The sequence below is a fragment of the Syngnathus leptorhynchus genome, chromosome 3 (assembly GCF_054491065.1).
Source record: "Syngnathus leptorhynchus isolate UIUO chromosome 3, UIUO_Slep, whole genome shotgun sequence".
NCBI classification, from domain to species: domain Eukaryota; kingdom Metazoa; phylum Chordata; class Actinopteri; order Syngnathiformes; family Syngnathidae; genus Syngnathus; species Syngnathus leptorhynchus.
The window spans coordinates 5,706,843-5,723,401 of record NC_141197.1 but is presented as its reverse complement, the minus strand read 5'-3'; the positions used below and the strand labels follow the sequence as shown (position 1 = coordinate 5,723,401).

General features: G+C 44.5%; 1 protein-coding gene across 2 annotated transcripts in view; it reads left to right on the top strand.

Annotated features, from left to right (window-relative positions):
- The first annotated feature begins 1,764 nt into the window (after positions 1 to 1,764).
- efl1 (elongation factor like GTPase 1) overlaps positions 1,765 to 16,559 on the top strand; it is an 88,854-nt gene continuing 74,059 nt past the window's right edge. For both annotated transcript variants that reach the window (XM_085908540.1, XM_085908539.1), the window contains exons 1-4: positions 1,765 to 1,904; positions 2,283 to 2,381; positions 4,125 to 4,192; positions 15,250 to 15,334. In XM_085908540.1, the coding sequence (XP_085764666.1) occupies positions 2,291 to 2,381; positions 4,125 to 4,192; positions 15,250 to 15,334 (244 nt within the window). In that variant the 5' untranslated portion in view covers positions 1,765 to 1,904; positions 2,283 to 2,290. The remainder of the gene's footprint in view (positions 1,905 to 2,282; positions 2,382 to 4,124; positions 4,193 to 15,249; positions 15,335 to 16,559) is intronic.

Sequence of the window (16,559 nt, the reverse complement as noted above, 5' to 3'; positions counted from 1 at the left end):
TGTCCAACACTCTTGATTGAGTCAATTTTCCAAAATGTCAATTTTCATCTTGTGAGTTCCTCCACCTCTCAATAGCTGTACTCATCTCTGAGGATGATGTTTTTCCTCCGGAAAACAGTGCTTGGTTCCCCCCAAGCACAAAAACAGTCCTTCTTTGTTCCTGCAATGCTCAAAGCCAGAGACCGTTATCTTGTTGGTCAAGGCTGCAGGTGGAGTCTTGGGTTTGAGTTCCAGGGCACTGTGAGAGACAGACTGGGACACCAAACTGATAAGATTGTCTACAAATTTAGTTGCCATTCATTCCCAAGTAACTTTTGTTTATCAAATTCCCCTAGTGACGTTGATCTCTTTTGCATACTTTAAGTCCTGCAAACTCATTCTGTTTTCAAGCTACATTTTAGCGGACAGTTTTCTATTCAATTAACTCATCTTGCGTCTGTGTTCCAAATGTAGTCTTAATTTGTTCTTTTCAACTCTTGACACAAACACATAAGAACAGCAGTCAATTCTTCCAATCTGATAATCAATTTAGCTTCAGTTTTTTTGTAACAATGCCACACATCAGTTTTGTTATCATCAGTAGGGAAGTGTCCAGATCTTTGAAAGTTCTTTATCCAATCAGTCATTTCTTTTCGTTTTTCATCGCGCTCTTTTGGCGGAAAACTTTCCACTTGAATTGCAACAGCAGCACTCAGTTGAGCTCACACACTCTTATCTGCCAATGGGAGTGCTTTCAAATCAAGCCAATCTTTTCCTGCGATCAAATTCATCTCCCATTTTCAGAATTAATCTGAATTAGCACTATTAAAAATATGTAACAGTAATAAAGACAACAGTAACAATTGTATTGACAACTTCAACAATATCACAACCAGACAGTCAAGGGCCAGATCAGAAGGTTTTATAATGTCCGCAAGCAGGAACACGGAAGAGAAGAGAGGGGAAAAGAAGGAAAAACATATCCTCATAAGAATGTCTTATCTACTGAATGTTTTGTATCACTGTGTCATGATGTTAATGAGGTCTGCCTCGTGTAATGGATAGGTTACCAAGCTGTGTGTGCTGTGTCAATGTTCCGATTGAATACATAAATTAATAAGAGTATATAGACATTGCTATTGCTCCCTCTTCATGACCAAAAAAGAATGAAAAGGTGACCATATAGGAGCTGCAGAACGAACAAGGGAGCTGGGGGCCAACCCGCAGCTGTTAGGCAAAGCGATAAGGTCAAGAGTCGCCAGGTATAAAGCTTGGGGACTGGAAGACTTGGGGTGGGCCACTCAACTATCTTTCTTTGGCCATGAGGCACTGCATTCTGACATAGGTAGAATAAAATCTTTTCCCAATCAGCCGTCTGTCACTGAAGTTTTCCTTCCTTGAGACAGCCACCCCCACCAAGTGTTTTTGAATACCAGCTGAGCAACGAAGACAATTCAACACAGTACACTAAGTAAAAAAAGACACTGGACCAGCTTCACGAAGTTACTGGACCTGCGTGAAGCACTCGCACCGCTGTGGGTGCATTGTTGCGTACTTTCGTAACGGGTCTAACACAGCAAGCCTGCAGTTAGCGTCTTGCGTCATCTTGTCTTTATTCCTTTGTTCATTTGGGTCTTGTCTCATTTCTTTGCAGTTAGTCAGAAAATAAAAACGTGTTTTTTACTCGTGCCACGGTTTTTTCTTTGAAGTGAATGAGAACCACCAGCCGATGACATAAGAAGTATTTTGTACACGATTTAGAGCTGTAATCACAGATATGAGGCGCTCGTGGTTCAGTTTTGTTTTTGTCGTTGTAGCAATACATCATTTTGTCTGGGAGCGCTGTGCTGCGCCACCTCGCGTTCACTCTGCCGAAAATACGACAGAAGAAGAGGAATGCCGTCATTCTGGACTTCTTCCGCCCGGTAAAGATGGATACGCACGTGAATTAGACTACAGTATCGTCATATTCTTCAGCTGATTTAATGCACGTTGCGCCGTGCCATTCGGTGTTTTGTACCATTAGAGAAGTTTCAGAAGGCTTGTTTCTCTCGTATCCACTCGGCTCACGAGCAGTCTTGAGTTTACAACGCCTGCTTTTTACAGCGTACTTGCTCAGGTTTGTTTTGTGCTACATTGACAGCCTTGATTGTCATAATACTCAACTACTGAGAAAATTATATGTGTATTTTCTGCCACCCAACGAACTCAAATGTGTTGCAAGGCCTGACACTATGGAGCATATTCTATCGGAGTCATCGTCCGTCTAACATTGTGTGTATTGTGTGTTATATATTTTTTAGGGTTCGCAATGGGTCATACCAGTCTGGATAGAATCATTGAACTGCAGAAAAATCCAGCCAATATAAGAAATCTTTGCATATTGGCACATGTTGACCACGGTGAGTTTATTCTGAGGATTTTCTACACAGTCTACTTAAGAATTTGTATACAAGTTCTGTAACTGAATGTAACATAAACGTCCAACCTAAAATATTGAGTAGACATCTTCAGAAAATACAGTACAGTCAATAGATTACACCTTTCATTCCGTTTAAAATAACATTCGGTATAGTGGAACCGTCCTGTGTAATCAACCACAGGACGTGGTTGATTACACGTCAATCAATCAACCAATCAATCAATCAATCAATCAATCAATCAATCAATCAATCAATCAACACGTTGATTGATTGAACCTTATTAATCCCACAGTGGGGAAATGTTCTTGTCACAGCTGCGTACAAGGGTGTAAGAATACAAGAAACAAGTGCCAAATGTAAAAACGGATAAATGACAGACAAACAAGGACAAAGACAAGTGCCACTAGTAGTGGTAGAGATGAAACAGAAGGAAACCAACACATGATCAGGTGCCGCACGTGTTGTAGAGTCTGACAGCAGTGGGAATGAAGGACCGGCGGAATCTCTCCTTTCTACACCGTGGGTGTAATAGTCTGCTGCTGAAGGAGCTGCTCAGGGACTGCACAATGTCATGGGACGGGTGAGAGGTGTTGTCCATGATGGATTTCAGCTTAACTAACCTCCTCCTCTCACCCACAACCTCTATGGAGTCCAGGGGACAGCCCAGGACAGAGCTCGCTCTCCTGACCATTTTATTCAGGATGGGGCTCAGACATGGCTTTTACGCACGCACGCTCCTATTCTACGGAGCTTTCTTTCACCTCCGTGGCTGGAGGTTCAGTAGTTGTTGGCTCGTTGAACTCTTGTTTTGTTAAATAAAGAGCCGTTTACCAAACCCACGTCTTTCCTGATACTTTGTGAACGTTACAATATAGTTATATACTAGATCTCTGCAGCGCACGCGCAGCGTTGTTGACATAAAGAACAAGGAATTAGATCGATGGATTTAATGATTTGGAGTGACACAGATGGTTTGATAATATTGTTGTAATATGATAGTTATTTCAAATATACTTTATATATCGTTATATGGGTCTGTGGAATAATTAGAAATGCAACTTACAACGGGTCTGACATCAGCATATGCGGTGCATACGCGGCATTGTTTACATAAAGCGCGATTCATGGATTTAATGAATTGGAGTGACACAGATGGTTTGATAAACGTGTTATTTATCTAATACATACTTGAATAACTCTGAATGTTACGTCAGGCCCGTTCTCAGCTCCTCGTTTGTGTATATGTCACGTTAGCATACCGTATCGTTTAGCCTGTTGTTGCTGGTTCATGTCTGTTTTTGGTGTTGGATTTTGACAAATACATTTGGCCCAAAAGTGCGACTTATACTCCGGTGCGACTTATATGTTTGTTTGTTTTTTCACTTTATTGTGCATTTTATGGCTGGTTCGATTTATACTCCGGAGCGATTTATAGTCCGAAAAATTACGGTACTTGAATAACTCTGAATGTTATGTCAGGCCCGTTCTCAGCTCCTCGTTTGTGTATATGTCACGTTAGCATACCGTATCGTTTAGCCTGTTGTTGCTGGTTCATGTCTGTTTTTGGTATTGGATTTTGACAAATAAATTTGCCCCAGAAGTGCGACTCATACTCCGGTGCGACTTGTATGTTTTTTTTTCACTTTATTGTGCATTTTATGGCTGGTGCGACTTTTAATTACGGTATTTTAAAAAATTGTTTACTGTTCCCCCCCCCCCCAGGTAAAACTACTCTTGCTGATTGCTTAGTGGCAAGCAATGGTATCATATCAAGCCGCCAGGCAGGGAAGGTAAGTTTTTTTCTGCATATGTCCAGTAAAAATATAAATGTTCTCTTTCCTCTATCAAAAAGCCACAGTTAAACTTACAATAGTCGAAATTCTTTGATTTGGCCATGTAAATCAGATCTGGGCAAAGTGCAGCCCAGGGGCCACATCCAAAGCCACTGATTAGCTATCGCAGTGACCATGAAGTCAAAGTAAAATGTAAACTATGTGGTGCTTTTATTTTGAAAGTTTTGCTTTTATCATATGAGCATGTGGATGCTGATATGAGCCAGGTAGCAAGCACGAGCTACAACTTGTGTATGAATTGTTGACAGCAGTGAGCCTAATGTTTGCAACATTCTTATTTACTGCACAGTAGAGGGAAGACGGCCAGTTTCACATTCTGTACTTTTTGGGTTTATTGTAAGGCTTCATCACTGTATCACTATAAATCATTCTCGGTAATATTATAATTTCCATTTTTAAATTCCAGGAAATAACAAAATTGGAAATCCACATTTTTATTGGTGAAGTCTGCTTGATAAATGAATTTCAAAAGAAAATAGGTCAAGCACATCTGCAATTATGCAAAAATTGAATAAACTACAACTAAATAAAATAAAAAGCTGTCTCAATCCAGCAATTCAAAATTCAGGGATCTGCATTAGTTGCACTTGTGCTTCACACAACCTTCTGCCACTCCAAATGTTTCTTTGAATTTTGTCTTTTTTTTCCCTTTTCCAGTAGAAAACACTGCTTACTATCTACTGTACAACCAACCTTAATACTATTACATATATTTTAGTTCCAGCTTAATAAAACGTCTCCTTATATGTCAACGTGCTGAAAACGTGATTTGGCCAAAAAACAAACAAACATGACAAGCCGCATGAGAGACTCCCCCTGACGACTGGGTGGAGATGACTTCTCCTATAATGCTTTACGGTTTAAGAGGATATCTCTTCCCATTGTTCCATGTTCCAAAATGAAAAGTTGTGTGTTTTGTGCAGTTTAATTAGAATTTGTGTTTTACCTTTTTTATTTTATTGTGTTTGTTAGAAACAAATCGTTTTGTGAAACTCGCACAACAGCTGAAATAGGTGTGTTGAATGATGACTTTTTGGCTCATGTTAGTTTGTAACTGCAGTCTGGTGTAATTATGTATGTATCCGTGGCAAGGCATTATCAGCGTCTATGGATGGACAAGCAGAGAATGCATTCTTGAGGTAAGAAGTGCAAATCCAACCGTGAGAGAATCAGGTGTGTGTGTGTGTGTGTGTGTGTGGGGGGGGGGGGTCGCTGATTAACGCAGCGTACCAAGGAATGTGTTGAGCCACTGCAACATACAGGTACCTCAAGGGTCAAATTTAAAAAGTTTGTGCCTTGACATGACACTTTATTGACATGACCGCGATATTAATTGTTAGGTTGTTAGGATCGATATCTTAAAGTTTTGTGCTATATTTGCATGTTGAAATATCACTCTAATAATAACAATTGGGTGCACAACATTTCTGAACTTAGCATTTATTGAACAGACAAATCAATGAATTGAGTATTAAGTATGAAATATATAAAACACGTAATATAAAAGTCAATCATTTACATAAAATATTTTTTTCAAGTTTGTTTGCACATGAGTGTAAACTATACACATTAAAAATAAATACTTTATGAATAAATATATATTAAACAATAAAAATAAATGCAAAAAAAATTACAACATATACATATTAAATAACAGTAGTGCTGAAAGGTTTGGCTGTAAAGTCAGCTGCTTCCTCTTTTTCTTCTTGTGCATCCTTGGAAGTTTGGAGGTGGTGGCACTTCAGGTGACTCCATGAATTTGTCGTGTTTTTCGTTTGACCTTTTTCCGCTCCCAAGCTCACCAGTCCATTGCAGATCTTGCACTTAGCTTTCCCTGGTGTTGGCTCAGTGAAATGCTTCCATACTAGGTTTGATTTTTTTTAATTTTTTTGGCCACCAGACAGCAATTACAAAAGAGAGGAAACACTCAGTTAGGAATTTTCTATCTTCGATTCTGTCTTTAATTCCAATATTCTATACACATTTACAATCTAATATTAGAATGTATTTTTTAAATCAATGATAGTCTAATACATTTTAAAATGAAGTGTAAAAGATACAACACCATTCACTAATTTGTTGTTAACAGATTGCTTACTCGTTACATACCAAGAATCAATCGAAAGTTAAATAACTGTCAAATTTCTCAGCCTTGTATGCAAAAGCAATGCAAAACCCTGAGTGATTTCTGATATTGACTTTGCATTAGACAGGTTTAATAAGGAAAATATCATCGGTCAAACATTACTTTATTATGCGAATTAACTTTTACTCACAATACACAATATATTCTTGAGCTGAATCTTCATTAATGCATATATAATGCATATTGGAAACCCAACTAGTGTCTGCATCAATTATCATGATTCCGGGGGGGGGGAAAGTCATGGTCTGCAGTTCTTTTCTGCTCCGGGGGAGCTCTGTGACCCCCTGCACGTTGCTGTGTGTGAGCGGGGCAAAGAGCAGCGTTTGTAAGCACTTTGCCTGCTCCACCCCACGCACAGGCTATTATTCTCAGACTCACGGAAAAATAAAACACAACTTATAACATTGGGGTTAATAACGTTATGCTAAGCAAGCAATCTCCTGATAGCTTTAAGTCACAAGTGTCAAACTCAATGCCCGGGGGCCAGATACGGCCTGCCACATCATTTATTGTCAATTGATTGTCTATGTGAAGCCCTTTGAGACTGCTTGTGATTTAGGGCTATACAAATAAACTTGACTTGACTTGACGACTTGCTTGTCACTCAGCATTAAGGGTTGGAATTGGGGGATTAGATCACCAAATGATTCCCGAGCGCGGCACCGCTGCTGCTCACTGCTCCCCTCTCCCCCAGGGGATAGATCAAAATCACATGGGGATGGGTTAAATGGAGAGGACAAATTTCACCACAACCAGATGTGTGACGATGATCATTGGGACTTTAACTTTAATAAAAATCATATGTCCCCAATGAACCATCTCTTTCCTGACAATCTTCTTTGTGTATATTCTCTTACAAATGTTAAATAAACATTAAAACACCTGCAGTTTATAGTCCAGTGCTGTCGCTACTCTCCTTTGTCATCGTAGTCATTAGCCGAAAAAGATGGCGCCAGTAATGGCAAGCCGTCTGCCTCGCTCCTTTGCTGTTAAGCCTTTTTCCCTGCTCCTGCTGCTTTCTGCCTTCAGATATGTTTCTGCTCTGCTGACATACGATCGCCAAACCCTCCTCGACCTTAGGGGTTGGTTTGAATCCCCACTGCTACCATATCGCCCATTTTCCGATCACCAAACACCGGTCCTGGCGGACATTCCTGAACACCTGCGCTGACTGTTGACTGTCTCTCCCGGAGGGATCACGACCAAAAGTCCCGTTCCAACAGACCCTGCGGCACCGAACACCGACACCGGCTGTCATGCCCTCTATCCCAGAGAAAGCGCTCTCAAAGACGAGGGAGACGTGCCGGTGTGATTGTCCGCCTCAAAGCTCACCTGAGAGTCTCCTCGGCTGAGTTGCACCGCGGATTTTCTCCTCCTATCCGGCCCGTGTGCAGCCGATGGATCCGGCCCATTTTTCCGGTGCCAGCCCCGCTGATTACTCCGGTGATTGGACCTGCTACCTTGGCGCAGCTTGGAGCTGGAGCATCATGGAGAGAGCTTGTTTGCGTCCGGCCTCTTGATGTCAGCTCCATCTCGTCCACCTGGTCCTCTGCTCTTCCGGTCGCATCACTGACAAGTCATCAGAGCGCTGACACCGCGGTAAAGAATAGCGCTGGAAACATCGCAGGTGGATCCCAGCCTGCTCTGTTCCATCCAGAGATCTACTCATCAAATCCACACTAATACTGAACTTTTTAATGCTCAGTCCCTGTCAAATAAATCAAGCTTGGTCAATGATCACATTCTTGATAAAGATTGACCTTATGTGCCTCATTGATACCTGGCACCAACCTCAGGTTTTTTCATCATTAAATGAAGTCTGTCCCCCTGGTTACAGTTACCTGCAGAGAGCTCGCTGCACTGGCCGAGGTGGTGACCTGGCAGTGATCCACTGGGAAACTCTCAAGCTGTCTCCTCTGTCCCTACCTGAAGTGTCCTCTTTTGAATATCTGGCCTTCAAATCAAAACCTCCGTCCAAGATCAATGCTGTTCTTATTTACCGGCCGCCCAAACCACACCCATCGTTCATCCCTGAGTGTTGTGACCTCCTCACCTTCCTCTGCTCCCTATCTTCCAATAATATAATACTGGGTGATATGAACATTCATAGATAATCCCTCCTCCCCTTCTGGCCGCTGATTTCCTTCATGTGTTGGACTGTCTCAACCTCATACAGCACGTTGATGCTCCCACACACGCCAGGGGGTGCACTTTAGAACTGGTCAGATTTTCCTTCATCTTCTTCCGCTTATCCGGGGTCGGGTCGCGGGGGCTGCAGCTTTAGGAGGGACTCCCAGACCTCCCTCTCCCCAACCACTTCCTCCAGCTCATCCCGGTGGATCCCAAGGCGTTCCCAGGCCAGCCGAGAGATGTAGTCTCTCCAGCGCGTCCTGGGTCGTCCCCGGGGTCGCGTCCGGGCGAGGGAAAACGACATCCATATATCTTTTTCATCATAAGGGGTCTTCTGGCAGTATATGTCCTGGGTGTCTCTGACCAGTGTTATTTCCATGGACATTTTCTTACCCCCACCCTCCCAGCCTAAACGCGATATTCATTTTCGCAAACTTAAAAACATTAAGGCCTGCCATTTTGCACTCTGACCTTCAAATGCTGGCCTCGGTTAACCTTCCTTCAGCTACCGAATTGGTTGAACACTACAACCATTCCCTTCGCTCCTCCTTGATGTACATGCCCCTCTCAAGACAAGGACTGTGTCTTTCTCCCGCACTGCCCCCTAGTTCACTGATAAGCTGCTCAGAATGAAAACTGCAGGCCACGCCATTGAAAACTGTGCTAATTCAACTGGCCTGGTAGTACACAAGCTGGCCAACAAGAAACATCGGAAGGCCTATGCAGCAGCCCTTAAAGAAGCCCGGCCCATCTACTACTCAAGCATCATCAATAGCAGTCCTGGAAATTCAAAGCAGCTTTTTACCACCGTATGACCTCCTTAACCCCAAAAACCAAACACATACAGAATCAACAGTAGAACAATGCAACAGGTTCCTTGTCTTTTTCAAAGACAAGATCACTTCCATCCAGTCTCATCTCTCAGGCTCCCCAGCACCATCTCTGCAATCTGCCTCCCCTCAACCTCCACCTTTCAGCACCTTTGCTGCTGTCACTCAGTCCGAAGTTGAGCATTTCATCAAAAAAATGAAACCCTCCACCTCTCCCTTGGACCTCACTCCTACAACTCTCATCAAATCTAACCTGGCTCCCATAAGCCCTCTTATCACACAAATAATAAACCACTCCCTAAACTCAGGACATGTCCCGCCATCACTCAAAACCGCCATTATCAAGCCACTCCTGAAAACCCCCAGCCTCGACCCAGAATGTCTCTCCAACTACCGGCCTATCTCTCTTATTCCATTCCTGTCCAAAGTCCTTAAAAAAGCTGTTGCCATACAGCTACAGGAACACATTCAACACCACTTGCTATTTGAAACCTTCCAGGTTTCCGCACTGCCCATAGCACAGAGACAGCACTGCTGAGGGTATCTAATGACCTCCTCATCTCTGCAGATTCTGGATCCTCCTCCCTGCTCATTCTCCTTGATCTCTCAGCAGCCTTTGATACTGTCAACCACCAAATACTCCTTAACCGTCTTCACACCAACATTGGTCTCCATCTCTCCACACTAGGCTGGTTCACCTCATACCTCGCTGACGGGACAGAGTACGTCAGCTTGGGCTCCTCCAAATCAAATACAGCCCCTGTCACGTGTGATGTCCCTCAAGGATCTGTCCTAGGACCCCTTCTTTTTATTCTGTACATGCTCCCCCTGGGTCAGATAATCAGCCGACACGGCATCTCTTTTCACTGCTATGCTGATGACACCCAGTTATACCTCTGAACCGGTCCTTTCCAACTGCCTGGAGGAGATTAGGGCGTAGATGAGTTACAACTTCCTTCAACTGAACAGTTCCAAAACCGAAGCCATACAAATTGGCACCCCTCACCAGATCCAGTCATCACCCATAACCACCATCTCCTTCTTTGGTCAAGATATCCCCCTTTCCACCTCTGTTACCAACCTCGGGGTGAAGTTCGACCCACAACTTACCTTTACCAACCACATCAGACATCCGTACAAAACCTGCTTTTTCCATATCAAAAACATTTCTAAACTCCGCCCCTTCCTCACCTTCTCTGATGCAGTAAAGCTCGTCCACGCCCTAATCTCCTCCAGGCTGGACTACTCTAACAGCCTGCTCATCAGTATCCCCAACAAACGCCTGCAGAAACTCCAATTCATTCAGAACTGTCGCCCGAACTCTGATGAAAACCTGCAAACATGACCATATCATCCCTATTCTTCAGTACCTAGACTGGCTTCCCATAACATCAAGAATTCATGACAAGATCGCCCTCATTACCCACTTCTGCATCTACCGTAACGCCCCTCAATACCTCAAAGACCTCCTTACTCCTTACTCATCCATCCGTAACCTCCCGTCACAAAGCTCCAACCTCCTCCATCTGCCTCGTACACGACTCCACACCATGGGAAACCGAGCATTCTGCGCCGCTGCCCCCCACATCTGGAACGCTCTCCCTGTGCACCTACATCAACCCCAGTCTGTGGACACTTTAAAAATGGGCTTGAAACTTTTCTGTTTAGAAAGGCTTTCCCCGGCTCCGCATAGGTGTCTTCTATCGCCTCTGTGCTTTTATGCTTTTATGCCTTTAATCTGTTTTCTTGTGTTATTATTCTTATTTCTGCAGCACTTTGAGATTCTCTTATGAAAAGCGCTTTACAAATAAAATGTATTGTTATTTTTATTATTATTATATATGAACAAAACAAGATTGAACCCCAAATATTAACGGGTGCGGCTTATAATCAGGTGAGGTTTATGGTCTGGAAAATACGGTAAGCAAATAATCAATTTAACACAAAGTGACAGTTTAAATTAAGAGTTTAAAAAAAAAGTGTGTTTGTCACTGACAATTGAACTTTGCCACTTAAAAAATTACTGTGTCTGGTTTGACACACGGTCTCGCCAGTGGATCCTGAGGATATGACGGAGGGAAGTGCACACAAAGGTGTTCAGTCTTTACCTTTGCCCGCCAGTCAGTGTCCATGCTTCACAAGAGTAAAGAAGGACGGGCATGACCAGCGAGCGAAAGACTTGAACCTTTGTCAACGTGCTTTGATATCAGGAGCGCCAAACTGTCCCATTCAGCGAGCCGATCGCTTCATGCGCAAAACCAAGCCGACGAGCGACCTCAACCTCACTCAAAGCGGAGCGGTGAACCACGCTGCTGAGATAAGTGAACTTGTCTACAATCTCCACCTTCTCGCCCGCCACATCGGCTGACTCGATAGCAGCGTCCAGAAAGGCACCGAAGATCTTCGTCTTGATCCAGGAGACGCCCAGTCCCGGCGGCTCCGCTTCCTCGTTCAGCGCTTCAAGTGCTTCGGTCAAGACGTCTAGGGTCTCCGCAAAGATCACGGCGTTGTCAGCAAAGACCAGATCAGTGATCCGGACATTGCCAAATGACGCCCCGCTGCCCGTCCAGTCTACAACGCGGCCCACAATCCAATCCCACATACAAGTGCTGAAAAGTAGAGACGAGATGGAGAAGCTGTGGGGGGATCCCGCATAGCCCCAGAAGTCTCCACAGAGCATCTCTACTGACTGAGTTGAACGCCTTCTTGAAATCGATATAGGCTGCAATAAGCTTTCTATCGAATTCTCGAAAGCGCTCGGTGAGGACACGAAGCGCGAGGATGCGGTCTACGATTGATCTTTTCGGTGTGAAACCAGACTGCTCAGGGCGCTGGTGGTCTAAGAGCTGCTGACGTATTCTGTTTAGAAGTACCCGGGTGAAGACTTTGCCTGGCACCAAGAGAAGGGTAAACTCTCGGTAGTTGTTACACTCCCGGATATCACCCTTCCCCTTCCAGATAGAGACGACAAAACCCCTTTTCCAGTTGGTTGGGAGAAGCCCCGAGCTCCATATGGAGCAAATCAGCGTGTGCAACCACCGGAGAGCGGCATCCCCTCTAGCTTTGAGCATCTCTGCACAGACACCGCAGATTCCCAGAGCCTTTCCATCCCTCAGCTGACCCAGAGCCTTTCAGACTTCCTCAAGGGTAGGCGCGTCAATGCTGAGGGCTGGGTTAGGCACCAGGTTCTGGATGTCCACAGCAGAGAACTTGCAACGTGGAGGTTCGGCCCGATACAACTCCTCGAACTACTCGGCCCAGCGCTTCAGCCCATCTTCTTCTGAGAGGACACTGCCATCAGCCGCTACGACCATCGAGCTGTGCAGGCGGGGCCTGGACGAGCGGAGTTCTTGAATCCATGGTTGAAGAGCCGTGCAAACATACTCGCAGGAAGGCCAACAGGTTGCACCCTCTGCAATGCAACAGAACAGTATTTATTTTATTCTGCTATTCACTATATGTTGCCATAGATAATAAATTATGTACAATATCTGTAATTAATAATCCCTTTCAAATTACCTTGTCAAATTAATTATTAACGTGACATATACACAAACGAGGAGCTGAGAACAGGCCTGACGTAACATTCAGAGTTATTCAAATAACTATTACATGAATAACACGTTTTATCAAACCATCTGTCACTCATCCATCCATCCATCCATCCATCCATCCATCCATCCATCCATCCATCCATCCATCCATCCATCCGTCTTCTTCCGCTTATCCGGGGTCGGGTCGCGGGGGCAGCAGCTTCAGGAGGGACTACCAGACTTCCCTCTCCCCAGCCACTTCATCCAGCTCATCCCGGGGGATCCCAAGGCGTTCCCAGGCCAGCCGAGAGAATTAGTCTCTCCAGCGCGTCCTGGGTTGTCCCCGGGGTCTCTTACTGGTGGGACATGCCCGGAACACCTCCCCAGGGAGGCGTCCAGGAGGCATCCTGATGAGATGCCTTAGCCACCTCATCTGGCTCCTCTCAACGTGGAGGAGCAGCGGCTCTACTCAGAGTCTGTCCCGAATGACCGAGCTTCTCACCTTATCTCTAAGGGAGGAAACTCATTTTGGCCACTTGTATCCTGGATCTCGTTCTTTCGGTCACGACCCATAGCTCGTGACCATAGGTGAGGGTAGGAGCGTAGATCGACCGGTAAATGGAGAGCTTTGCCATTTGGCTCAGCTCTCTCTTCACCACGACGGACCAGTACAGAGTCCGCATTACTGCCGACGCTGCACTGATCCGCCTGTCGATCTCGCGCTCCATCCTGCCCTCACTCGTGAACAAGACCCCAAGATACTTGAACTCCTCCACTTGGGGCAGGATCTCATCCCCGATCCGGAGAGGGCATTCCACCCTTTTCTGACCGAGGACCATGGACTCTGATTTGGAGGTGCTGACTCTCATCCCGACCGCTTCACACTCGGCTGCAAACCGCTCCAGTGAGAGCTGGAGATCACGGCCTGAAGAAGCCTCGGTGACAGGGCCCCGGGGGTGAATGAGATCCGCCCGGAGTTTTTAAAGGCTCTGGATGTTGTGGGGCTGTCATGGCTGACACGCCTCTACAGCATTGCGTGGACATTGGGGACGGTCCCTCTGGACTAGCAGACTAGGGTGGTGGTTCCCCTCTTTAAGAAGGGGGACCGGAGGGTGTGTTCCAATTACAGGGGAATCACACTCCTCAGCCTCCCTGGTAAGGTCTATTCAAGGGTGTTGGAGAGGAGGATCCGTCGGGAGGTCGAGCTTCGGATTCAGGAGGAGCAGTGTGGCTTTCGTCCTGGCCGTGGAACAGTGGACGCTGGTCCCTCGGCAGGATCCTCGAGGGTGCATGGGAGTTCGCCCAACCAGTCCACGTGTTTTGTGGAGTTGGAGAAGGCGTTTGACCGTGTCCCTCGGGAGTTTCTGTGGAGGGTGCTTCGGGAGTACGGGGTGCCGAGCCAACTGATAAGGGCGGTTTGGTCCCTGTATCACCGATGCCAGAGTTTGGTCCGCATTTTCGGAAGTCGGATTCGTTCCCAGTGAGGGTTGGACTCCGCCAAGGCTGCCAATTTTTATGGACGGAATTTCTAAGCGCAGCCGAGCCGTTGAGGGGGTCCGGTTTGGGGACCTCAGCATCGCGTCACTGCTTTTTGCAGATGACGTTGTGCTCTTGGCTTCTGTGTCACTCCAATTAATTAAATCCATTGATCGTTCTTTATGTAAACAATGCCGCGTATGTGCCGCGCCACTGACGTCGGACTCGTCGTGAGTTGCATTTCTAATTATTCCACAGACCCATATAACAATATATAAAGTTTATATCAAATAGCTATCATATAACAACAATATTAGTTGTACTAAGTTCATTTTGTTTCCTTTGCCAATCACTTTTTGGTTCTTTTATCACAAACAAGGTATTTTAGGTTGCATTACCTGACATGTTTCGGCATGAACTTCCTTCTTCAACAGAGTGTCACTGCTGTAGTTGTGACGCGTCTATATGCTGATCGATGAATGAAGGCGTGACTCACCTGTCAGATTTGACAGATGAGTCACGCCCTCTGCTGTCCCTTCACCTCTCCAAAATGCTGCTCCAGGTGGTAGAGAGCATGTAGGCTCCCTTGCTACATCGCGGTTCGTTTATCGCGGTTTCACTACATCGTGGATTTTTGAATTTTGAAAATTTGTGAAAAAATTCACATATAAGTCGCTCCTGAGTATTAGGTGCCCCCCCCCACCCAAACTATGAAAAAAACCCGCGACTTATAGTCTGAAAAATACGATAAGTGAAGTTGGACAATTACCCACTGCACCCCTGATCTCTCGCACTACACTCAGCTGCTTGATTTGGAATTAATTAATTTTACTTCCTTTCTGTTTCCCGATCATGTTTTTCCTGGTGCTGATCTTACAGTTAAGGTATCTGGACAGCAGAGAGGATGAGCAAATCAGAGGAATCACCATGAAGTCCAGTGCCATCTCTCTTCATTTCCAAGAGGGTAAGATTCAGCATCAATCCAATTTTCTAATAGAATAAAATTAAGATACCATGGTATATAATCCCTTTTTTGGTGAAAGATCCTTGTGAAAACGATTGCTAAACGTGTATATTGATGTTTTACAAAACTATGAGGAATTTCAATTTGGATTTGTAATGAATCATAGTATGATCGAAATGAATCGTAGTACTGAGCCAAAGCTATGCAAAGTTAATTATGATCTTGTTGCCTTGTTTGTCCTTCAGTCAGTTTGTAAGTCTTTGACCATCCTGCGATTTTGCAAATTCCCCCACGTATAAATTACAAAAAGTCTGACATTTTCCTCATTGGTTCATTTTCAATTCAAGATGGAATCTAAAACAAAAATCACATTTTTAAAAAATGTATTTGTACATGACTGATGAAAATAAATTCCGTATTTTTCGCATCATAAGGCGCACTTTAAAGCCTTTTAATTTTCTCAAAAAAACAAACATGCGCCTTTTAATAAGGTGCGCCTTTTTTGTGGACCAAATTCCAAAAACTGAAGTTCTTTTGGGTGGCTTCCGTAATATGAAGACCCGATGAACCAATCACAGGACATTGTTTTACATACGATACAGGCACCCGATGAACCAATCAGAGGACACTACGTTTTACGTAGATCAATGCGGTAAACCCATCAGAGGACTGGACATAACATTTAGAGGAGTACGTACCTCCGCCGCCATTGGTAAACAAATACTATGGTTTGTGCAAACTACTATACCTCCACCGCCATTGATAAATAAATACTACCGTTTGTGCAAGTCTGTAAAGCTGTACTAACGATAATATTTATTTATCAATGGCGGCGGAGGTATGCACACTACGTGTTACATACAGTCAGTCCTCTGATTGTTTTTTTGCTCGATCTACGTAAAACGTAATGTCCTCTGATTGGTTCATCGGGTCTACATATTAGGCCCATATATTAAGCCACTCAAAACAACTTTACAGATTTTGGAATTCGGTCCACTATAGTTGGTGTATCTTTGTTTTTTGAGAAAATTAAAGGTTTTTAGGTGCGCCTTATGGTGCGGAAAATAAGATACAGTGGAGCCTCAGTTTTCGAACGTCCCGGTTCTCGAACAATTCGGTATTCGAACAAAAAATTTGAGATTTTTTTTGCTTCAGATGTCGGACGAAATTCGGTTGTTGAACCTTGCGAGATGAGCCGAGAGGACCTGCATGCCAACTGACTCAG